Below are 26,232 nucleotides of genomic sequence, written 5' to 3'. Positions count from 1 at the left end.
CAGCGCGCCCCGCTACCGGGCAGAGAGGCGGAGCGCAGCTGCAGCCCAGCCTCGCCCGATCGAGTGGTCTGACTCTGCTTCACGCGGCAGCGACACTGTCGACCCTCGCCCGGCTCTGTGGTGCGCCCACCGTTCCAGCCTAGCTTTCCCGGGTCTCCCCCGTCCCGGCCCCGAGCGTCAGGGGCGCCCCGCTGCTCTCTGCCCCGGGTCTCGGACCCGCACTGCCGGAGTGACGCGGCTGGCCCCGCGCTCCTCGCCGCCGCGGGCCGGGGATTTGGAGTTGTGGGAAGCCCCAGGCGTCTCCCCCGCGCGCCGCCTCTTCTCTGGCGGCTGGATCCCGGAGATCCTCCGCGGAGCTGCGGGTCTCTCCCCCCTCCCCGGGTCCTGAGCGAGCACGCAGAGGCAGGCTAGCCCGACCCAGTCGCTGGCACCGACCTCGCAGCCTCCTCTCCAAACACACACCCACACCCACACGCGCTGGGGCACAGACCCCCTACGCCTCCCTTCCCGCGGAGATCCTGCAGGGCCTTCGGGGGAGACGGACAGACAGACGGGAAAGCACACGGAGGCAAACTTGTTCCTCCCAGTCTCCTGTCAGGCAATTACTAGCGAGCCTGTGCCGGCAGAGGGGAGGGAGGAAGCGAGGGAAGGGCTCCAGAAGGGGAGGGGGAGGACGGAGGAGGTGGGGGAGGCGGGGGTGCAGTTGGTGAAACTCCTGTCTCTCGCTCATCTTTTCATTGCTTGCTCCTCTCCTTCGCGCAGACACCCCGGACCTCCCCTGGGCGCCAGCTCCTCGGCTCCAACGAGTCCAGAAACGAGCCGGATTTTTTTTTTTTTTTTTTTTTTTTTTTTTTTTTTTCCTTTCTGGAAATTGGCTTTGGTGTGTTTCCCTCCCTCCCTCCCTCCTCCCCCGGCTATCCCCCCCCCTTTTTTTTTTTTTTTTTTTTTTTTTCTTTTTTGAGACATGGCCCGGGCAGTGGCTCCTGGAAGAGGAACAAGTGTGGGAAAAGAGAGAGGAAACCAGAGCTAAATGACAGGATGCAGGCGACTTGAGACACAAAAAGAGAAGCATTTCTCTCGGATCAAGGCATTGCCTCGCTGCTCTCTTTTCTCCAAGACGGACTGAGGATTTTACAGCTCTAGGCGGAGTTGAAGCTCTGCAGATTGTTTAGATTCCCCCTTTGCTCTATTTTCCGCCACACGTTCTCGTTCTCCCGCCTCCGCCTGGGGATCCGGCTGAGGGAGAATGGAGAGGGGGCTGCCGCTCCTCTGCGCCGCGCTCGCCGTCGCCCTCGCCCTGACCAGCGCTTTTCGCAACGGTAAGTGACAGGCGGAGGCGCGTGTGACAGCGCGGCGGCCGGGCTTCCCGGTTGCCGGCGACCGGCCGGGTTCGGCTTCCCGCCCCAGCCGCGGGACTCACGCAGAGCCGCCGGGGTGAGCCCGCAATAGCCACCTCCCGGGCGAATGAAACTTTCGTCCAGGAGGAGAAATAAAGAAATAAGATCAGTGGTCTTAGGGCAGGAAGATTTCAAGTCCACTGCCTCCCTTCTGAAGTTGGTTGTTTGGTTATGGGGGTTTTCCTAGCTCTGTTACACGGCAGAGCTGCCTACCTTCTATGATCAGCACACCAATTATCTTAATAATGTTTCCTCCCAAAGGCAATTAGATGAGACTCCCTTTCAAAAATTTGATGGCTGTTGAAAGTTAATGAACACTTTACCAGGAGAACTTCCTGGTTCTTCTGCAGCTCTTCGAAACCATTTCCTCTGGTGGGTGCCTGCAAGGGATAGAGGTTGTGGTTTTTGGGTTTTTTTGTTTTGTTTTTTTTTTTTTTTTTTTTTTGGTGGATGGAACTCCCTCCTCCGCCTTTGCAAATCGCCTCTAATGTGTCAGAAGTATGAATGAAAGTTACATAGTGTCAATGAAGGAATCTGATATATACAGTATAAAACACCAGGATATCTGAAAATCCCTAATCTAGTTGCAGCTTCCACTTAGCTTTTAAAACCACTCACTGTTAAGTAAATGAAAGACTGCTGGGTTATAAACAGTATCCCCTAAACTAAATAATGTATTTTAAAATGTGATCTGGTTGTAGGCATGTTTAACTTACACTTTAAAGTAGGTGAAGGCAAGGGTATGAAATTATCTTTACAGTAAGTCTTCAGCAATTATTATTAACTAATTATCAAATATTTACTTTTGTCTGGCTTAGATTTCAATCAAAGTAATTAGAAGAAAAGAACACCCACTACTAACTGTGGTATATTGTTTTAATAAGAGACCACAAGTGGAGGGGTTCCTACCAAGAGGAATTTAAATCACATCTTTATGATGGAAGTTAATCTCTCTAATATGCTTTTTGGAGGTTTTGTGATTGAAGCAATAGATTTCCCCCCAACAGCTACCAAGCGGTATTCTAAAAGATATGCTCAGAGGCAACACACGCACGTACAGACACACACACACACAACTGTGAATGTGGATTTCAATTTATTAATGAACCTGACTGAGTTGGTGGCATCTTTCTCTAATCTGGCAAAGGATGAAATAACATTCTCTTCCAATTGGAAGAGGTCAAGTGGTTAGACTTTAGAAATTACAGGAACCCAACCTCTGCCCTCTACAAGTCCTGAGATGAAATCCGTAGTCTGGATGGTCACAGGACGGATTTGAAACCTAATGGAAATAGCTTCCAGACTTTAGGTTGTGAACTGCATGTCTATGTGTGTCTATATGAACACACACACACACAAACACACACACATATATATATATGAAATATATTTTTAAATTTTCTTAGCGGAAGTCTGGGGAATGTTGAGAACCTGAGCCTCTGTCTGTGAGCTTGTCTGGTTAAAGCCATGTTGCTATGATTGCAGTGACCAGAGCCAGTAAAATGCTTCTGTGACACAGCAGACCTCTTAAAGCCATGTCCACCTCCTCGGAGTACCAGTGTCTGCTAAATTAATTCATTAACCTTATTTAGGTCTAATGGTCCAGAGTCATTAGAAACTGCTCTTTCTTAATCAACTGTTAGAGAGATGTAACAGAGCCAGAGAGTCTAGCAGTCCACATTATCTTATTACACTGTCACTTTCTCAGAAGTCACAGATTAAAGAGCTCTGGTGTGGTACCAACTCCACCTAAATGTCTTCTGAAGTGGCTCATGGAGTGACTAGAAGCAGTGCTGTTTTATTTCACTCCTCTAACGGATGCCAGACTCTGCCATGATGTTTGTACAGAGCTGGAGGAGACTTAATGAGATGGGGTCACTCTCCAAGTTTTCTGCACATTTAGAATAATGGAAGAGCCTCGGTAGAATCACGTAACAGAGACCAATATGATCATTAGTTGAGATTCCGAACTCCAGTTGCAACATTTCTTCTTGGCAAATCTTAAGATTTTAAAAGCCAAGGCAAAGGAAACCAGCATAAGGGGACCCCCAGGTCTAAGAAACATGGTCAGAAACATCTAGCAATTGAGAAAAACAATATGATTTATACTGTCTTCTTTTTAATTTATGGCAAATGATTTCTGTAATGCATGTAGCTTTATGCATTTTTGATGGGCACTTCATCTTTCATTTCCATTTGACCTGGTTTTCCTGTAATAAAATTCTGTAGATTTATAAATTCATGCTGAGAGCAAAGAATGCCATTCTCTTTCCACAGGGAATCTATTAGATGCAATATTAAAATCTATATATACCATTACTGAAAATTTGTGATTGATAGGCTTATATATTTCACTGCTTTCATACCTATTCCTCTTACGTAGTTTATGCACCAAATTTTTATTGCTTAAAATTAAGCATCAATAAATGTGGCAGCATTCCCGGCTGAGACTCTCCAGCATGAAATCCATCATAGAAAGTGACAATGAGAATCTACACTGAACAATAAAGCAGCCCAGTGACTGGTTTATTTGGCTCTCAGTGAATCGCTTCAGCATTTGGGTTTTTGGAAATGAAGGCTCAAAACCAGTCAGCTCACCTTTCCCAGAACACGAGACCCTGGCTTACCATATGTGACTGATACCTCAGTATGGTGGGTTTTGGTCCCCCCACCCCAACATTTAGGTCATTAGAATTAATGCTGTGTGGCTATTTTGCTTTCTGCCCAGTTGCTTTGATCTGGTCTCTAAGACTGAACAACTTTCCTTGGAGCAGTAGAGCGGAATTATTTCTGCTTCACCAAATACACTTTGTTCTCTGTTGATCTGGATCTCCAGAGCACAGATAACTCAAAATCACTTAGATTTATGAGCAGATAAAACAACAACACAAAAGGTTTGGCTTTAAGCCAATCGAAGTCTTGGATGACAATCCCCACTGATCAATGACATAGGCCAGGCTTATCATCAAAAAGCCACACAAGGGGTTGAATAGCTTCTTTTAGTCACCTTCCACTCAGAACTTGCTACTTAATGCGATTACACTTCTTGGGGGATAATTAAGTCTAGTAGAAGCTCCCTGGGGACCATGTTAACATCTATTGAGAGGATTTAATGTTTTTAACGCTAGAAGACCTTTTTCTTGGGAAAGGAACTTTGGCGGAGGGTGGTACGGTGGAGTCTGTCACCTGTCAGGTCTCAGTCTCCTTTCCCCCCCACCAAGCTAACCTTTCTGGGATCAAAGAGTGTTCCTGGGCGGTGGGGTTGTATCAACGCCACCTGAAGGACCCACGGGGAGTTCCCCCTAAAAAGTTATGGAATAATAACCAGTAATTTATATATAAGGCTAGATCACTGAAGTGGTTGTCAGGGAAAGATTTACCAAAATGTTGTTTTTATTACAGATAAGTGTGGCGATACGATAAAAATTGAAAGCCCCGGGTACCTTACGTCTCCTGGTTATCCTCATTCTTATCACCCAAGTGAAAAATGTGAATGGCTGATTCAGGCTCCCGACCCATACCAGAGAATTATGATCAACTTCAACCCTCACTTTGATTTGGAGGACAGAGACTGCAAGTAAGTGAGCAAGTATTTGAACAGGGCCCCACACCGCCATCTAGTGGTCATGGATGTCTAAGGGGGGGAAGTCTGTGCCTACAGTATGGAATATAAATGGATCCAGGAGGGATTCTAATCTAGGCCAGATCATATGTCAATGGTATGGAAATTAAATTATGTTAAGTGATTTCTGAGTTCCCCAAACTAGGAATATTATGTTGAAATGTATAATCCCTCATATTCTTTTTCCTGTTAACACTTTTGTTTTTGGAACTCTTTTGTTAAGAAGCGTGTCTGTGTGCTTCTTTTTTTTCTTTTTCTTTTCCCCCTGAAAAGGGGAAGAACCAGAAACCCAAACTTTCACTTGAGTTTTTATTAAATATTGTGGGTCACTAGCATATATATCACCAACAGATGGTGAGGTTGGCTATTTTTTAACAAATCTCTGACACATTTTGTGATTTAAGGACTGTGTCTTACTGAGTTTGACATGACAAAAGCAAATTGTCATTGAATAAAAATGAGGCATAGAGTATCAGTCAGATGAGGGTTTTTTTTTAGTAGATTAATGATTGCAAGTCTTATGGAAAATGCAAAAAAATGGTTAATGCACAGTGAATACAATGGGACTCAAATATAAATTTGTATTTCATCTACCTGCTTTAGCCTTGTTAACTCCCTCTAGTGTTAAGTAATTAAGAATCAACTTACGCCAGATTTCATTATTACGAAAACATTCTCACTATAGAGACAGCCTAAATTATACTTCCTCACTTTATTGGAAAGAATTAGTTGTGCAGATTTGGCTTTGCACAGTATGGAAAATGTATTTTAACTTTGCGGGCACAAGCAGTCCACTCAGAGCCAGGTTTGCCCTTCTCTCTGGACACCCAGCTGACCACCGGTCTCTGTCTTGTCTACCTTACCCCATTCTGCCAATCTGCACAGGGTATATTCTCCAGACAGGTGAACCTGAATATCTACCTTTAATGAAGTTTGGATATAGAAATAGTTTTAGCAAAGGAAAACAATCTTACTTAAGTCTCAATTCCGAAGTGTTTCTCTGGAACTGATAGGTTTTCCGAAGTTTTAAAATGGGTCAGTTCGATATAATTGTATACAGTGTAAATAGGTTACGAGTTCTATTGGATATAAACATTATTGTGCTGGGACATTCATTATTACAAGTGTTCTATTTGCAAATACATAGCCCTTTTAGGGAAGAACAGAATGATATGAAAATGTTCCCACTTGTAAGAGGTCTTTAACAACCTGTTGAGTTGGTATGGTAAAACGAGTGTTTTGTGGGCAGGCAAATGAGGTCATCTGGTTAATTCAACATTCTGGTGCTAGAGAATTAGCATACATTCATTGATCAATTTCCAGATAATCAGCATACACTACAGTGTAATAGAATTATGCCGATTCCAATTTAATCCTTGTTCTGTGCTTCAGGGCGTTATATTGACTTCTTAATCTTGTACAAAAGTTGCCATTAATAGTGTTCCAGCGACTGCTAGGAAACAGGGATTTTGTTGCTGTTGTTGACGATATTCTGTATGGTGATTTTACAATGTCAATCACCTAGACAACCTAGAGATTTGTTTTTTCTTTCATTTTATTTTAGTTTGTTTTATTTTTTTGCTTTTTGACAATACTTTTTTTTTTTTGCTTTTTGACAATACTTAAACGGCTCTAAAAGATAATTTGTAAGAAACTCAACATAAAACATACTCAAGTAATATAACATTATTCCAAAGATAAGGCGCCATTACAGTTTAGCAAACTCATGCCTGCTAAGTCCTGATCTGAGAGCGGTGCCCATGTCTGTGTATAAGATAATAGTTAATAAATTCAGAATAATCAGGAGTCACTAGCAGGGATGTGCTGATCAATGTGGAATGACCGGATCTCGGAAGGGTATGGGTCAGGTCCTCATCTGTAATATTTACCAGTTTCTATAGTGTAAATATTCCCACCACGACCAGTTTCAAACTATCCATGTGATGTCACTGTACACAGACTTGTGCACTCATGTACTCCTAAAGAGACATGTGGGATGGGTTCTTGTGAGCTGGTGCAAGCCGGTTCCAGCACAATAACCCAGAAGGCCAGTATGAAGGGGAAGCCAGTCGAGAGAGTTAATACGTGTTAAGTGCTTATAACAGTGCCTGGTACACAGTGTCTTCAATAACTATTTGTCGTATCATGATGTGAGGTGGATTATGGAATTGGAATCTTCTTAGTTTTCTTTCCTCCTTTCTTTCTTTCTTTCTTTCTCTTTCTTTTTTTTTCTTTCACTTTTTGAGGCCTTCTTTTTCTCTTTAAATTTATTTATTTATTTTGAAATACAGAAGAAGCATGCACAAATGAGTGGGGGCAGGGGTGGAGGCAGCAGAGGCAGAGGGAGAGAATCCCAGGCTGACTCCCACGCTGAGCATGGCACCTGATGTGGGGCTCAAACCCAGGACCCTGAGATCAGAACCAGAGCTGAAATCAAGAATCAGATGATCAACTGGCTGAGCTATCCAGGGACCCCTCAGGTTTCCTTTTGAAAAATGACAAGAAAAAGGATAATCATTGTTTATAGGAAGGGACAGTTTTAGTGATATCAGCATGGTTTCAAGAAACTGACATGGGCAGGAAGATTGTTTCTGTCGTTCTGCTGGTGAGACTTTTTTAAGGCTACCCAGTGAAGTGGTTTCTTAACTGTATCAGCTGAGGGTTTGTTCTCTCTGAAGGTGCCATCTCCTGGCCAACCTTGAAAGGCTGATATATTTAGCCTGATGAAGTCAATGGAGATGATGGCATAGAAAATACCTTTCTGCCATGTTGCCACCTGATTGTTTTATCAATGAAAATTCCAAAAATGATAGAGGAAGAGCAACTGAAGACATTGCTGTCACTATCTTTCCAGGCTGGTCCACGTAACTCCTGGTCACTGTCAAAGGTTATACTGGAGATTCTACAAATGGGGCACAATTCTTAAGGCTTTTCTGAAGGCTGCAAGAAGAATCCACAGCTTTAATTTAAAGTTAAAATTCCCTACAAAAATAGAAAATACCAATAACCCTTGGAAGAACAAATTCATAGACTTCAAAATTTTACACTGAATGTGCAAAAGCATGGTTTTGTTTTTGTTTTTTATTTTAGTGGGTTTGAGTTTGTTGGTTTTTTCTTTTTTTTGTAATTTGTATTAGGCTACCTCCATAAAAGGAACTTGAGATAATACAAAATTAGGTACAACAAACCACATTCAACGAACTAGCAAGCTTGTAGTTATCATTCCTGTTGAGCTCAAGCTGATAGTCTTATTTGAGATATTTAATATCTCTCCTTGTTTCAGCTATATTATATGTCTAATAACAATAAAAAGTACTTGCTTTACCAATGTCAGCAGGTTATTGGTAAGATAAAATGGGGTAGTGGATAGGAAAGCCTTTTGAAATGTTGAAAGCTTCCCTCAAAAGAAGTTATCATTGCTATTACGATATCTTAAACAACTTGGTGATGGTTAGAACATATCAAGCTAAATAAATATATAGATCCAGTAATGGGATGATCCGCATAAAATACACCCGGCAATTTCTCTCGAAACCGTCCAGTCTTTGTATAATCAACTTCCACCATGTGAAAGCTTAAGAAATTGATTCCTTAGTACATCTGTTTATTGAGAAACATCCTTAAAAGCCAAGTAAACAATTTTTTTTTTTTTTTGGTAAAGTGTAGGGATGGATAAGTAATTAAATAGATGACTTCTGGGCGGAAAAATATTTTTATTTACATTTGTATTGTTTTATTTCTAATTGAATTAAAAACTATTTCATAGTTTTAACAATACAATAAAGGGTACACAGTTACTACTTTTCATGTGAAGAACATGACCATAACTACGAACCTAAACTTACAAAAAGTTTTTAGAGTGAATATCAAGGGGCATTATTTCCATAGGGAAAATGAATGTATCAGGTTGTGCCTGATAGTTTTAAAATGCAACAATCTCTGTTTCAGGTTCCATTATGAGTCAGGTTTCTAGACAAATAAGCATCAAAACCATAATATTATAACTCCCTGAATTCTTTTATTGAACAAAGTGTGGTATTGATCAATCGCTCAATCAAGCAAGCAGGAGAACATCTGTCTGCGGGCTAATGTTGTGCCAAGATGTGTAGCAAAACGGTCTGGTCTGGTTTTATTGTTATGTTGATAAAAGGTGGCTAGAGAATGTTCCAAAGGAGAAGGTGTGGAGGGAATTCACCAGCACAATCCTCCACGCTTGTGAAGTCAAAGCACAGTTACAAGCAGAAAAGAAAGAAAACCTGCCAAGTGTTTTTCGAGAAAGCAACGTTCATTGGGCACTGTACATGGTTTCCTGCATTTACACTGAACTAGTTAGATCTTACCCAACGATAGTTTCCTTCGGGGGTAACGCAGACATCTTGAATCTCATAAAACTTTATATCTGCATAATAAACAAGAATGTCATTGATACAGTAGTTAGAATTTATGGAACTTTTCCGGTTTCCCAGCAATGCAAACTATCAGCATGATAATTTATAATGGGTTGTGACAAATACTGCTGAGCAAAGAGGTGTGTGATTACATTCAGATCAGATGTCCTCATCTGGGGAGCAATAAAAATTTCACAGACGTTGGGTTAAAAACATTAAGAAAATGAATGTGGAGCTCCAGAAAGAGTCTAAAAAGGTGGTAGTGTTGGAGGGAGAAAGCTCAGTAGTGGTCTTCTTACTCTCTGGTTCCTGACTTCAGTGCCTGATTTGTCAGTGCTGTTTTGTAGGATTTCACCAAGACACAGGCTAACGTGGCACCGATGCTTTTCTGTCTATAACTTAGGTGTGTATTCCCTTCTTAGTGGAACCAAAAAGTGGGTTATTGTTTTTTTCTAATTCAATGCAGTCAAGGGAGATTTCACTTTTGTAACTTCATATGAAGTTTAATTACCAGAAAATTTTAACTAAATAGAGATGCTATTCAAGTTTTGGAATCTTGTTGGAACAAATCACACATTGTTTCTTTAATGCTACTTTTAAAATTACCTAAGTTATTACAAACTTTGAAACACCGGTCATTTCATTTATTGTTGTAGACCATAAAATCACTAAATGAAATTAATCTTCCATCAGTTTCTCAGATTTGATAATTTTCACACATTTAATTATACAGTGGTCACTTTTCATTTATTGGCAATTTGGGAAATACAAGGTCCATTTTGGTTTCCCTGAGTACTATTTCTTGTTTTGATCCTTGCTTTTTTTACTTTGTTCAGCTACAGGTTTTTTCATTAATTTTCATTTTTTTATGCATTAAAATATTATTTATCTTGATTGGTGAATTTTTGGCTTTTTGTACCTGAGGCAAGTGCCTTACTCTAGTCCCAATCTTGTGTTTTAGACTATCACTTAGACCAAAACAAAGCCTTTGTTTTATGGAAAACAGTGGGTATTTTAAACCAAAATATTTTTTCCATTTTCTATATTAAATACAGAAGTATACATACTTTTATTAAAGTACAAAGTGTATGTAGAAAAATACAGTGTAAAATTTGATAAAATTTTATAAGGTGAGCACAACCACATAAGCAATCCGAAGTAAACATTTCCAGCTTCCTATGAAGAATTCCCCTTTTGTTCAACTAGCCTTTGGCTTCAAGGAAGACTACTGTCCCAACGTGTGATTCAATTTTTATAAATTTCAAAATAAGACAAAACTAAACCCTTGTCTTAGAAATCTGCGGGCACTATCCTTCAAGTGTGGTAAAACTCTCTGGAATAGAGATAGAACAGTGCATACAGTTCCCCTTCTGATAATATAATTTAAAAAAAACAAAGTCATACTGAAGTGTATGCTAATGTTCTTCAGTGACTGCTGTAGAAATATCTCGTATTTGTTACATATACTACGGGTTTGTTAAAATACACACAAAGTTTATGAACTAGAGCTTCCTTTGATGCAAGGCAAATACAGAAAAATCTTCCCTGGCTTTCTTTTTCAGTTTTTCATTGTTGGTTTTCATCTCAAGTAACTTCCCAACATGGGCGGTGTGGGAGGCACCACCACCAAGCTCAGTTTAATTAAAAAACTTTTGAGTGGTTAAGAACGAACCCTTCTCAGAACAACTGCTGGACAGTATTGTTGCTACCGCCTGCAGCGTCCTTGGTTACTACTCAGGCAGATAATTATCTACTTTCCTCCTTTTGATATTTTTCCCTATTAGCACTGATTTAATTTGAACAAAACCCCATGTGTTTAATAGAATTAATGTTCCTTTATTATTTTTTACTATAAGCAATCACATTGTATCATAATGAATTCTGAGTACTACAGGGTTGTTGTGTGTTAGGCATTTCTGTAATTTGAAAGAAGCAACCTTTATGAGAAGCTAAAAGAGAAGGTTAGTTGAAATCTTATCAAATTGAATCAACATGTGCATGGCATTTCCAACCAGATTTCACTTGGGGAGCAGACACTTAAAAATTGATCCAAGTGAGACATATGCCTTCAGCCGGCATGCATATTCTCAGCATCTTTTTTTTCCAGCATAAAACTTGATACTTGCATGCATGCTGACATACTCCGGCAGAAGCACACACACAAACACATATGTGCATGTGTGTGTGTGCTTGTAAAGGAGGCTACAAAATAAACTTAGCTAATTGCCGTTGTAGTATTCATCAAGGCTGATCATTAAGCCCAAAGAAGAACAAGAGACAAGATTAGTGTTCAGATCAGGTTCCAAATGCCTCCTAATTGGGTGTTTGTAATCAATCCTGATTGTAGGAGTCAGTGACTTGGCAGAACTTAGCACCTCAAAAAAAGATTTTCCCTGCTATTCTGTGGTTGATGGAACTGTGTCTAGTATCTAGGTCAGTTAGGGATGGCGTGAGGTCGGGATAACTCTCAGATTGGCTGTGAAGCCTGCCAAACATATCATGCTGGCTTATGGTTGAAATCACTTAGTCTTTGCAGTTAGCTTAGCAATTGAACTTCCTTCAATCAGAACTCTACGAAATTCTGAAGAAGAGCAGAGAGGAAAAATAATCTTGGCTTCTCTCTATTCAGTTGTCTTTTAACTTAGTTTTTCTCATGTTCGAGCCTAGGTCTATATTGTATGCATCTTATATCTTATACAGTCACCATGTTTTTTTCTCCTTTAATTTAAATAATTAATAGAGTGTTTGGGAAGGAATGGTCACAGCTGGTGCTTCCTGTCGGGTCGTCACTCTATGTCCACCATGAAATAAGTACTGTGCACACAATTTCACGCAAGCTTCCTGCCATCCCCATTTTACAGATGGCAGCACTAAGGCTTAGAAAAGTTAAATCAACTGAACCCAAACGCTCAGCTGCTGCACTAAGTATCTTTCCACCTTTGTGACTGATGGGGCTTGGGATGAAGTTCTTATCAAGTATTGCCAGTCTATCTGGTATTCACACAGCCCTTTTCTTCTATGAAATACCTCACAAAACTCTGAATACAAACCAACTCATTCTGAGGAAGGACTTAATTTTTAAACTCTCGGTTCAGATTAGGTAAGAACTGCTAAAAACTTTCAACCAACCGGTGATTTTCCGCTCAGTTAAAAACTTGCCTGAACCTGGGGATGAAATCCTGGTGGAAAATATCTAAATTCCGGTCCCTTTGGTTGATGGAGTTTGACAGCAGAGAGCACATACAAACACAGTATTTACTTAAAGCCTGATAACCAGGCAGCACAAGGGTTCGATTTATACAGTTGGTTCAAGGGACGCGTGAGTTCCCAGCTGCGGGCTCCACTTCCTCCCGGACCCGGAAGTCAGAAGGCTGCCTTGTCTTCCAAGCATTGCTCATTTACTTCATCTCAGCAAATGTTGGGAAAGTTTTGCTCTCCCACAGCTCCCCTATTTGTAAAGTTTCAATACTTGTATTTGCCATGGTGACTCTGTAAGGGTTAAAAGGGAGAATGTTTGCTCAGGCACTGGATTCCTATGAGAAACAGAGGAGTGTTTTTTGAGAAGAAACAGATGCTCCAGAGTATTTTGTTTTTATCTGGTCAGATACTTGTATAATCAGCCGGCCAGGTTGGAGGTGATGGCTTGTTGCTTCTGTGAGGGACTGGCATGTCACGGAGAGATCAGCCAGTCCCAGACTGCAAGAGGATGCTAAATGTCTCCTTATTCAAGTTCTGAACTTTCTTTAGAACAGCCAGAAGTGGCAGAGGCCAGTCCATATATTCCTGATTCCAACTTCTTGCCTAACTCTCCAACCAACAGATGCTACAAGCTGGAAAGCTATTGTGTGCAACAGAAGCAATCACTGAAATGGCAGTGAAAAAAAATAAAATGTGGTCAAAACCTTAGTCCTCCAGAAATAATTTTTTTAAAAAAATTAAAAGCACTAAATTCCCAAATGTAAAGAAAAAAAAAAAAAAAGAACATGCTCTTGACTTGAAGAAAATAAATATATAATAATAAAGGACACAAAGCCCCCCAGGCTTGGTAGTTTGACTTCCTCTCACTGGGGGGGAGGGGAATGCTGTTTTGGATGGAGCGACACCTGAGGCTGCTGTTTGGCCTTTTCTCTCAGTTCAGACCAGCCCGTCCGTACTTGAATAACTTGGGAAAGTGGGCATTTATTTGTAATGCATTTGGTCCTAAAAAGAAAGATGATGAAAATTTCAATTTCTAGATCAATCCACTCTTGGAAAAAATGGCAGCCCCTAAAAATGACAAATCTGTCTGAATTCGACAGCAATGCTATATTACGCATGGAGCTCTTGGACCCATCTGTCCAGGTCCCTCATTCTAACTGTATAGATAAGGGTTCATCTCCCTCACTGGCTGGTGAACTCTTTGTAGGCAGACACCGTGTCTTCCTTACATCTCTACTCTCTACAGTCCCCATGATGCTTTGCACCTAGCAGGCACTAGCCTAACAGAACGCCACAGTGGAGAGTTTTATTGAAATTAAAGTCCTGAAAGAATAGAGAGAAAGCAAACAGTGTTGCCTCAAGTAGAGTCTACAGTTCATGAGAGGCAGTCTGGATGAAAGAACAGCAAAATTCAGCGAAGGGAGAACAAAAGGGGCAATTTTGATAACTACAGGTCAGTGGTCTGAGCGCCAGTCTTTCAAAAAGACATGATGGCAGCCACTTCCTGGACACAGAGGTGGAAGCTTCATTTTTGCGTTCTCAAAATCTGTCCAGGTCCCTCCTCCTCCGTCCCCATCCACCCAGTCAGAGACATCAGAGCTGGGAGTTTGGCGCCTCAGTTTGCAGCTACACAGGCAAGGCCTGCAGATTGTCTGAGAGAGTGAGAGAGCAGGAGGGGTGGGCTCTCCCATGGGCACAACCTGCTGCCCTTCCACTGTCTATGTTTGAAACACATTTTAGCGTTGCTTTTGCTGGAGCCAAAACGTCCCACAATTCCCCTAGGAGCTTCTTCACTTCTACAAGGGGTGGCCCATAATTTTATTTTTCACTGAAGGTTGTTGACCCTGGACAGAGAGAACAATAGGGGTTTTAGCACTGATTGGATTTTTTTCTTTCTTTCTTTCTTTCTTTTTTTTTTTTTTTTTAAGATTTTATTTCTTTATTGGAGAGCAAGAGAGCTCACACACACAGGAGTAGGAGGGATGGACAAAGGAAGAGGAAGAAGCAGACTCCCCACTGAGCAGGGAGCCCGATGAGGGACTTGATCCCAGGACCCTGAGATCACAACCCAAGCCAAAGGCAGATGCTTAACCAACGAGCCACCCAGGCACCCCGTCCCTCTTTTTTTAAGGAACAAGTTTTACATTTTCCTTATCCTTTATTCCACTGCCAATTTCTTTGTTCCTGAGTAACTGTTCGGTGATCTTGGTTTAGTCCTTTAAGACCCATCCTCATTTCCTTCTTTAGCTCTTCTAGCCTCATACCTAGTGCATGTGTTAGTTCATTAACTCGAGCTGGGGATTTCTGATTGTCAGGGGACAGTGTTAGCAGCTCTGTGAAAGTGTTCTGGTGAGTATCAGGGGTGTGTGGATCATAATTGCATGTCTACCCTTCATCCCCATCTGGGAGGCAGGATTCAGGGTGGGAGGACTGCCTCACCGTCCATGAATGGCTTGGCTATGGTGCTGTGAATACCATGGCTTTGACCGTGTTGACTGGCGCAGCTCAGGAAGGTGTAGCATCGGGCTCTGATGGACTCCCACAACCCAGACAGAGCCTCAGTTCACCTTTTTTCTTCTCTTTCTGAAGAAAAAAAAAAAAATGTTTTCCTTCCCCTACTATCTCAGTGACACAGTGCTGATGACATAATGAAGGTGGAAGTATCTTATGAACACAAGAGAAATAGGTTAAATAAAGCCTAGGTATTACTATAACAGGAAATGCATCCGTGGGTTTTGTTCCTTAAAATAAGTTCAGACTGTAAACAATAACGTCTGCATCCTCAGGAGAAGGCACTTATAAATATTTCAAAAGCACTGCACATGTCTGCAACAGAGATAGTATCTCGTGCTCAGCGTGTACTCAACAAACAAGAGTTCCTGAATGTTCTTATACTAAGTTGGCTGGATAAGTGGGTTATAATTGCCATCCTCTAAAACTCCTGATGGGTGGAGTTTCTGGAAAAATCCCACGGAAGATGCTATCCCAAGGTCCCAAACTTGATAATAGCACTAATGGTTTTTTTAAAAAAAAAAAAATCACAATTTTCTCAAGTGTGCCTGAGGACTTAGAAATCTATTCGGCACACCCAGATGGTAAAGTAGTCCATACTTTATGGAAGGCGGGAGCCAGGATCATGGTGGCTGTTACAGTCGGGATGCCAGTCCTTTCTAATCAGTTAACTCTGCCACTAAATTCATGTGCAAGAAAGAGGAAATTAGGTGGATTTTGTATTATAAATCCATAGAGAATTTATGGGAAAATACACGTTTTTAGATTGATGGTCCTTCCCATTCTCGTTCCTGTCCCTCCACTTCTCATGTCCCCAGATCCTTTAACTTTGCCATCTCCTTCCCCTATTTTTGGTTGGGACAGATTTCCCAATAGTGAGGAGGGTCTCAGTGCTAATGAGGAAAAGCCACTTCATCTAGCAGAAAGGGTTTGCTTTCCTTCTTGTGGGACCATTATCAGCCTCCTCGGGTCAAACAGATTCTGTAAGACTTTCCTACTCATGAGTAAAAGAAGTCCTCCTGGGAACTTGTTACCCTTCAAACAAATATTTCCTCTTCTGCCTTCCCTGGTACTGCCATGGGTACTGAAAGGAGTGTCTACTACCACTCTACCTTCTCACTTAACTTTTTTCAGCATCATTCCTGTCCCTTCCAGTTTACTGAAACTGCTTGCTTAACTGCTCCATTCCAATCACTCTTCTAATGCCCAGGCCACTGGCTTTGCCTTGACCCTGATTTTTTCACCCTTTGTACAACATTATATGCTATTGACTACTCTCTGTACATCAGAGCTTTCTTCTTCTCTGTATCGTGTCATACTGTACCATCGTGGATTCCTCCCTACCTCTCTTTTTGGACTTTCTCCTTTTCCTCTAACACTAAAAGATAGGCATTGGCAAAACCTTTGCCCTGAATGTCTTCTCCCTGAATAGCTTTATTGATCTCAGCCACTCAGCTCTCCCAAATTTCTGTCCAGCCCTACATTGTCCAGCCCTAAACATTGGACTCAAACTTCCAAATCCATTCCAGACAATATTGACTGCCTGAGTGGTAAGACCATTGCCACAAATGAAAAAACCTGGTTTTGTAGCACCCCTGCCTTTTCATTTTTTAATTGACTCCTTTCTTTCCTGTGTATCCAAACTTGACACTCTAGAATCTCTCCCAATTCCTATTTGTCCCCCAGGTGCAGTCAGCTTAAGGCCTCAACATTGCGTATCTACAATGCCCTTCTTGTCTATCTTTTCTGTTCCATTTCCACTGCTACTGCTCAAATCCTAACACTTTTTAACCCACTCTCAGTGCTATTGCATTAGCAACACAAAGGGACTTTTCTCAGTTCTTGGTCTTTGCTTAGAAACCTTGAGCTTCTTGTTCCCCACCCTGCTTCTGCCTGTGTTTCTCAGTCTTCCACAACATAACTTCATCCTGTCCCTCTGCTCTATCTCCTGTGGCATCCCGAGATATTCTTGCCAAAATATATTGTAGTTCTTTAGACTCACTCCTACTTTATCTCCCCATGCCTATTCCTTGGGTGTTTTCTTCACATACCTTGTGTCCCTGTCAAAATATTGCATATCATTCTAGTTCCATCTGAAGTGCTCCTTTGTAAAGCCATTTCTGAGATCCAATGACCAATTAAATGTGGTCTCTCTCTCTGTGTCCTCCTGCACCCCAAGAACTGTGTTTCTACATCTTTCATGCTCTTTAAAATATTCTGTCCTGTCATAATGTCAAAATCATTAATATTCTGCTACTCTTCACCCAACTAGCTCATAAGGTGCTCAAGAACAGAGCATAATACTGTTTCCCACCACTAGCAGAGCCTAGTGTAGTGTTTCGTCTGTAATAGGTGCTTAATTAACATTTCTGAATCGAATGGACCAACTGACGTCCAACTGAGTCTTCTCCAGCGTGTTCATCTAGTACGGAAGAACCAAGTCAGCTTTTTAGGAAAAGCTCTGACTTAATCAGACTATTAAAATGCACACTTATGCTTCTCATTTACATGGTAAACCCTTCCTTTGCCTGGGTAGTGGAGTCAACCTCACATTTTTCCTCTAAAAATCTCTATTTTTTAAATCACCTAAGATTTCTACATGTGAATAGCTTTAGCTAAATCTTGACAAATATGCAAAGGTAGCGCTTGACTGAAAGCTTTGCTTTCTGTCTCACACTCATCTCCACAATCTGTTTTGGAGTTAGAGACATCACATGCATTAACAGTAGAGACATATGTCCCGATTGTTGAGTGTTTTCTAACATCCCCGCAACTCCCGGGACTTCATGTCACTACTCTAGAAACTTTGTCCATTGTATGTTCATATCTGGGTGCATGGCCAAACCACCTTTATATAAATTTAGCGCAAATAATTTAGAGCCTTCCCGCATTCTAGCTGGCAACCCCAATACGTGCACGTTAACGTCACAGCAGGCTTGCTGGGGAAGTTGTATAAAGTGAGGCTCTCTGGAACAGAAGTCAACACAGGATGGATCCTGAGCAGAAGGGTGTAAATACATTAGTCCGTATTACCAGATAAATACCAAGGCCCAAGTCTTGGTGCAGCTACATGAAGATACCACTCTGGGGAAGAGCTAGACTGAGCTAGCCCAGAGGTTGCTGAAATGGACAATAAGGGGTTTCAGCTTCTCCCCTGGTTCACATCATCCCAATGTTTCCTAAGTGTTTCTTAAAGCTGTGGGTCACAGTGAACTGGGGTCAACCCAAGAGGAAGAGACGAACAAATGGCATGGGCATGGCTACCCCTACAATAGTGAGTCATCCCGGCCACCACAGTTCATTTTTGTATTTCTTACCAGCTTTCACTGAGTTCTCTGGGTTACCGCCAAATGTTTCTGTTCTCTGTCTAGTCTAGAAACCCATAGCACACCCCCATCCTCCCATCTCCAGGTTGTCCACAACCAGAGAACACAATGACTTAAGATGATAAACTCTTGCATTTCCATGGAGGTCAAGGATGAGCTGGGGCAGAGGCAGAAGTGCTGCTTGACCGTGCCTTCATTTTATTCTCCTTTGTGCCAGTCCCATGGTGACCACCTTCGTCGTTGCCTTGGGTGACTTGCTTAGCTAAGAGTGTGGTCTTCATGTGTGATGCCGATAGGATCCCGTCACGATCCTGAATTCTAGAAGTGACTCAGCCTTTGTTTTGTAGAGCTGTGGGCTCCAGTATTTCATCTTTCCGGGCCTGCATTTCTTCATCTGAGAAATGAGAGAGAGAGGTTCTGTGCTTTCAGCCCTTTGGCCTCTATTCTAACAGGATTCTGTGTGTGCAGGGGAATCCTGTCACCATAAAAGCATATTCCAAAGATGTTTTTTCTGATGATTTAGCCGGGCGCTTATCCCTGGTCCTTCCTTTGTCTTTGACAAGACCCCCCTACACCTTTTCTCTTTGTCTCTCTTTAGCTCTGAGCTACTTCAGCTCAGTCCAGACCCTCCCTGCCTTTTGCAAAACAGCCCCTCCCCTTTCCTTACCCTTTCTTTTCCTCTGAGACACTTTTTTATGTCAGTTTTCTAGCCCTAAATTTTATCAGACATTTTAGATTCTATCTCGGCAAGATTTATTCCAGAGAATTGCCCATTTCCCCACCTTGACCCTAGTCTTCTCCATTAACAGGGGATTATTTTAACTCATCGGTTATTTGGAAGAACTGGGAACGTGGTCCTCAGAAATGCTCATTTCTTGTTCTGCTGTCACTGAATATGATATTTGCAGGCAGTGGAAATTCTGTGCAGGAATAAGCTGTTTATTCTTGAAACTAGATGGGCCACAGGCCAAGTTCAAGGCGTAATTTAACTGCAATTGATAACCTAAGTGTTAATCGAGACTCGGATTTGATCACTAACACAGAAATAGCTCTACCTTACCTTTCTGCTCAACATAGCTTATTAACATTAGATTGTAAAAAATAGAAATTGCATTGGAAAAAATACAGAGGAATGACAACAGCGATTTTGTTAATGAATCCCACCTCACTCTTTATGTCTCAAAGGCAGCTAAACTATGTAATAAGCTATGCATCTATTTGTAAAACAGTTTCGAATTAAGGAGCTTATTCAGATGCCATTGTAAAAATAATTTTCTGAAATTGTGGTCTATCAACAGGAGATAAGATGGCACTTTGTTGTTGCCTGCTGAGGCCCATTATGAATATTCTATTTCAGAGGCAAATCACACTGTAAATACAATGTTCAGATTCATTTATTTCCACAATAGCATTTTTGCAAAGGTGCAATTTCATAATTTGACTTAGCAGTGATAGCACATCATCATTTCAAAGCTCTTTATAACCACTGGTTAATTCACACATCCTTGGGAATTGTTTATTTGTACCAGATCCATTTTAAAGTGAAATCACCACAACATACAAAGATAAAGAAACTTGCCAAAGGCTAAACGGGGACAGAGATTGTGGTTAACTGTCCTTCTACCCGTTTCCTTTCCTTAGCACATGTGACTAGGCACTTCTGAACATGCATGTGTTCCCAATAAAAACCAAGGGCTCTATTAATGATTCTATTACGGGCAGGAAGCATGGTTTAAAACAGTAAATCCAAGTCATTCGAGATGCAAATGCCAGCAGGACCTTAAATGTAAGAACATATTAATTGTACTTTTCTCCTCTGTTGGGGTCCCCCTGAGCCATATTTTTATTAAAGCAAATGATCAACGGTGGATGAAGAATAAAGTTATTTAACTAATTCCCAGCATTAATTGGAAAAGCTCTACTATTTCTAAACATCTCAGTACAAAAAAGAACTTGAACTGCCAACCTCCATTATTTTTGTCACCACATCTTTCCTAGGACCGTCCTTGAGATTTAAGCTCTTCATGTTTCTTATCTGTGTTGTTTTAGCGTTTGGTGTAGATACTGATTATACAGGCCCTGAGATGGATGATGAGCATGAGTTCACTGTTTAACGCCCATCACAACGTATGCTTAAAAAATATATATATATGGTAATAAGTTCCTAACTTACAAACCTGTAAGTTGAGGTAAATTCAGGCACTTTCCAAAACATTGCTTATTTGGACACCAGAACTCTTCCCCTGAATGTTGCCTGCTACTTCAGCTGTTGCCTGCTACTTCATTCATTCATTCATTCATTCATTCAGCAAGTGATTATTGATCACAGAGTATGTGCCGATTGCTGTTCAGTGACAGAGCAGTGAACATAAACAGACATCGTCCCCTGCCTTCATGGTACTTACATTCCGGAAAGACGATGAAAAACAAAGGAAAGCTGTTGATCAGGAGCTGTCCTTTGTGTTCACCCTGTGCCCTTCCAACTTGTTCCTCATTATCCTCATCGGCAGTTCCAAGATAAGCCCGGTCTCTCTGGGACCTGACTCTCACTCTAAACAAGACGTATATTAAAACATCTGTCTGAGGCAATTGTGGGTTGGCGTCACATTTGCTCCTGGTGGCTGATGCTCTCTACTTGTAACCTCTGCTGGGGTTCCTCTACGATTCAACTCTCAGCCACTACTCTTGCTTCCCAAATTCACTCAGTCTCCAGCCCTAAGTACTTGACCCGCGCATGTCCACTCTCCACACCCAGCTAGCCAGGTCTCCCTTCACACCTTGGTTCCTTTGCCTTTAGTTATGGATCCCAGTCCATCCTCTTTTACTCTCCAGGAGGCCCTGAGTGACAGGCCTCAGGAAGCAGTGGACATGGACAGAGGGAACATGTGGCTTCCAAAGCTTCAGGGCAAACAATACATGTTTGCCAGAGCTGGCTCAGCAGGGCTGCTGGGGAGATGGCCTCTGGGTGATTCATATGTAGGAATCTCTCAGTGGGGACCGAGCACGGTCAACTCTCATGTTTTGGAGCTGGTTTACAGTCTCAGCAACCATTTTACCGGCTCTTCAAGTGGCAGAGACTAAGTTGAGGACAGAAGGAAACTATAGGAAATCTTTTCTTCCTCATATCCCTAGTATAAAAATAGTAATTCTTTAACAAAAATATTAATGACTAAATGAGCAGAATGCTTTATCTTACCATTCCATCTTCACCTCTTTCCACAAAGGTCCCCCATCCACTTCCTGAATGTAGCTAGTGGAGATAGAAACAGAAAGGAAGAGATATCTTTAAGGAGACATGGACTGAACTTGACCGTGATTGGATTTGAGGGGAGACGGAGGATGGGCATTAGTGACTTTCAGTGTCACTATCTTGACAATAGTCAACAATAGTACCAGCAACATAAATAGTAAAAATGCAAGATGGTAGGCCCCGCTGTGGACATTTTGAGATGCTTTTGAAATAAACACACAACATTCTATTGCTTTCAAAGTAAGGTGATCAAGTTCAATGGTGGTAAAATTGGTGACCACTTCATATTAAGGGAAGAAGGAAAACTAGGATTAATTTACCAAGTCTGTTACGTAGCCCTGTGTAGGATGGCAAATGTGTTTAGTATGGATTAGCAGTGGCCTTTGGTAGTATATTTGAGAAAACTGCTTGGCAAGGAAGCACAGTGCACTGCAGTGCCTCCCATGGGCTTGAAAAGACATGGTGGGGGGGCGCCTGGGTGGCTCAGTGGGTTAAGCCTCTGCCTTCGGCTCAGGTCATGATCTCAGGGTCCTGGAATTGAGTCCTGCATCGGGCTCTCTGCTCAGCAGGGAGTCTGCTTCCCTCTCTCTCTCTGTATGCCTTTCTGCCTACATGTGATCTCTGTCAAATAAATAAATAAAATCTTAAAAAAAAAAGAAAAGACATGGTAGTAATCTCTATCTTTAATTCGTACACAGAAGGGCCTCTTCCGGAACGAGGCTAACCACAGAATGTTAGAGAAGAGTTTTATTTAGAACAGACATTTTTGTTATTAAATTAAAAGTCATGCAACTTATTTTTCTTGAGCACAGAATTATCAGAAATAAAGTCTTACTTAATTGTTATCTGACAAATTTGGATTAATCCCTTTGCTTTAAAAATGTCTAATGTATGTATTCTATAGAATCAATTTTAAAAACTCAAGAGTTGTAGATACTGTAAAAATATATATTATCATTCTTATAGTTCTAAATAAAGATTTGCTCTGTGGTTTGGCAAACCCTATGTTCTGTTTTGCACAATAGGCCTTTTACAGAGACATGTACACCACACTGGGTTTGCCTATGTCTGATGGAATTGTGCCGCATATTTTTCCTCTGAATAAATATTTGAAAAAAAAAGACATGAGAAAATAAGTCACCCACAATCTTACCACTCAAAGATAACCCTATCTTGATTTTGTATATCTTTTTTTAGCCTTTTCTCTTTGCATCTAGAAATACACATATGTTAAAAAAATTGAGATGATTCCTTACAGTTTTTATTCCACCATTTTCTCTTAAAATTACATTTTAAGTATTATATCAGACCCTTAAATAGTTTTAAAACATGCCTTTTAGAGATCACATTAACTTCGCAAAATAATTTTTATCAAACTGCTTAGGACATTTATTTTCAATGACTTAAAATTATAAGTAATAACAATAATGGTGAAATGATTTCTCTATGCATATCTTTATGTATTTTGAGGATTTCTTTAGAAGATATTTCTGGAAGTACAATTTTTGAACTGAACAATAAGGACAGTATTAAGACTCTTGATACAAATTACCAGCTTATGTAAGAGGGTAATTCTTGGGGATAAGGGAAGTTAGTGACATTTACTTTAAAACTACATCTGCATTTCAAAGAAGTTGATATTTGTGTGACATAAATTGATATTTTAAATCAAGAATTGGCACACTTGCTAAAAAGGATCAGATAGTAAATATTTTAGGCTTTGCTGACCAGATGGTCTCAATCTTAACTTCTCAACTCCTCCATTATAGTGTGAAAGCCCCAGACAAGTAAATGAATGAGTATGGCTGTGTTTCAATAAAACTTTATAAAAACAGGCAGTCAGAGAGATTTGGTGTGCAAGTCATAGTTTTCCATCCCCTGTGTCTTAATTGAAAATTCTGCCATGCTGTGAAAACATCCAGATTTGTCACCAGCAAGATTTTGGAGCCAGTGTTACCTTTGTAAAAATTTGAGCTTGTAGGATTGTGAATCTCAACTATAGTCTAGGGAAGGGAGTAAATTTGCTTTTGTTGCAAGGCAATTTGGAAACCAAGCAAGGAAGCTATAAATCAGCCTGTTGTTTTAACATATGTAGAGTATGGAGAAGTCTATACAGTTAGGCTTCTGTTTGCCTCTGTTAGGCAGCTGAGCTCTGCCCTGTATCTTTTCTCAGTGTGCTTTCTTGAGGAATTCACTCTAACTCCCACAAAAGTAGTTACATCTATGTATACAAGCTAATTTCACTCACTGTTGATTCAATCAAGGGCTCCGTCACTCATTAATACAATCATTACTGCACAATTCCTAGGAAAACAAAGCTGACGCTAGAAGAAAAAGAAAATCTTATGAGAAATAACTTTGTTCTCATGAAACCTACCAACAGGAGATATTTTTCCCAGATGTTAAGCATGCAGTTGCTTTTCCTTGGGTGACCCTTTATAAAGCAGCTAAAAGACTACCTTTAACAAAGGTGTAAAACAAAGGAAATAAACCAAGTGTAATCTAAATAATCCTATTGTGTCATAGATAATTAGCAATTATCTGTCAAGGAAATTAGTAAACTGGCCAAGGGGATAATATATGTTTTATCAGTCTCCATGGCAAAATAGAGGATGAAGGAAATTGCTTTCAGGGACTATTGGATCTTACGTAGATGTGCGCACGTGTGTGCACACACACATACCCTTCTGACCCCGAGAATGCAAAAGCAGCTGCTTTGGTAAACACCACATCTGAGTCCAGCAGTAGTTTTATGCTCATTGTTTCTGTCTCTTTTATTTATGCTAGAGAAACAATGCGAGCTAGATGCAAACAGCTCTCTGCCAATAATAGAAGTGTGTTTGCCGGCGAGCCCAAGCAAATAACAAAGAATCGGAAAAAAATGGATTTGACCTTAGCAAATTAATATAAACAATAACTTCCCTGCACACATGCACACACACTCATACACACACACACACATACACACACTCGTACAAACACACACACACACACCATATGACAGCTATAGTTACAATTTTGACTAGAAATACTTTTTTTTTTTTTTTACTAGAAGACCCCAAATTGTGTGCCCATTCTAAGCTTTTAGGCCTAGCACACAGTATTTAGGTAGATGTTATAAATACATATACTGCCTGCCAGTGAGCTAAGAAGGTAACCCCAGACTTCTATTCTGCCCCTTCTGTTTGATGGATGAAGAAACGTGTTTTGACAGTGAAGGACTTGCCCAGGGAGTGGGGCTGTGGTACAAACTTGTTCCTCCTGATTCCTGAAACAACGATCTCTTTACCCATACCCTCTCCCTCCTTAGCGATGTTGCTTTTCCTATTTGCTGTTTGGCCCAGGCAGCGTATAGTCATCATTTTGCTGTTTGGGCCTACGTGCCTCCTTTTCAGCTAGTCCTTCCAGGACTGAGAACTTCCTCTGTGTCATCCTGAAGGGTAGAAACTCTAGCCCTAATACACCATAACAAACCTTCTAACTTTCATAAAATATGACTTTCTAGGAACATATGTTCAATCTTGAGCTCGTTTAACTTTTAAAGTTTACACATTCAAAAAAAAATGATTGTGGTACATTATATATTTTGTACAAATGCAACTCAGTACCTTATCATAGTTGTTACATGACAGCAGATCTTCAGGCAGAGTTATCAGCGAGGCTGCCCTAAATCACTGATTTTGCTACCACTGGGAGCTGTGGATGGGCCACGGTAATGCCACAGAGAGCCCATGTGTAGCCTGGCAGAACCCACCATTATGATGTACATTTCTACAGCAAATCACTCTTCATTGACAAAGAATTGATTCAAGGGGCGCCTGGGTGGCTCAGTGGGTTAAAGCCTCTGCCTTCGGCTCAGGTCGTGATCTCAGGGTCCTGGGATCGAGCCCCATATCGGGATCTCTGCTCGGTGGGGAGCCTGCTTCCTCCTCTCTCTCTCTGCCTGCCTCTCTGCCTATTTGTGATCTCTGTCTGTAAATAAATAAATAAAATCTTTAAGAAAAAAAAAAGAATTGATTCGATTCTTCACAATAATTTTAATCAATCTGGTTAGATGGATGCTCTTGCTTTTGTTTTTTTGTTTGTTTGTTTGGGTTTTGGTTTTTTTTTTTTGGAGGGGGGCTTTCATTGTTTAGACTCAAAGTATATGCTTTTTTATTCCATTTCTACTCCAGTGAGGGACTGTCTCATGGAGCAGTGAGCTCCCCTTCCCCCAGAAGCTTTCAAGCTGTGGCTTGCTGCCATCTGTGAGGAGTGTCATGCATTTCTGTAAAGATTCAGACCTAGACTGTAGTGGGTCCACCCATAAATGGAGATGAGTAGATTGAGTGGCAACTCCACGACCACTGGTTTAGGAGTCATTTTCATTTCATTCCCCAGAGCACATAATGAAATACACAGCTTATCTCAGAGCTAAGTCTGAATTGGATAATGGCATCACAATGGCTGCAAGGGGACAATCATCATCGTGTTCTAGAGTCCTGTGCCCCTGGGTACGGAGGAGCAAAGGAACTAGTGAGGCAGTATTGGTTAAAAATAA

General features: G+C 41.1%; 1 protein-coding gene across 4 annotated transcripts in view; it reads left to right on the top strand.

Moving 5' to 3' along the window:
* The first annotated feature begins 946 nt into the window (after nucleotides 1-946).
* The window catches only part of LOC111155526 (neuropilin 1), a 137,367-nt gene continuing 112,081 nt past the window's right edge, over nucleotides 947-26,232 (top strand). For all 4 annotated transcript variants that reach the window (XM_022515691.1, XM_022515693.1, XM_022515690.1 and 1 more), the window contains exons 1-2: nucleotides 947-1,319; nucleotides 4,800-4,974. In XM_022515691.1, the coding sequence (XP_022371399.1) occupies nucleotides 1,247-1,319; nucleotides 4,800-4,974 (248 nt within the window). In that variant the 5' untranslated portion in view covers nucleotides 947-1,246. The remainder of the gene's footprint in view (nucleotides 1,320-4,799; nucleotides 4,975-26,232) is intronic.

Source organism: Enhydra lutris, unplaced genomic scaffold (genome assembly GCF_002288905.1).
Source record: "Enhydra lutris kenyoni isolate GAN:26980312 unplaced genomic scaffold, ASM228890v2 scaffoldscaffold42, whole genome shotgun sequence".
Lineage (NCBI taxonomy): Eukaryota > Metazoa > Chordata > Mammalia > Carnivora > Mustelidae > Enhydra > Enhydra lutris.
The sequence above is the reverse complement of the archived record's forward strand: the minus strand, read 5'-3'. Positions and strand labels throughout refer to the sequence as shown.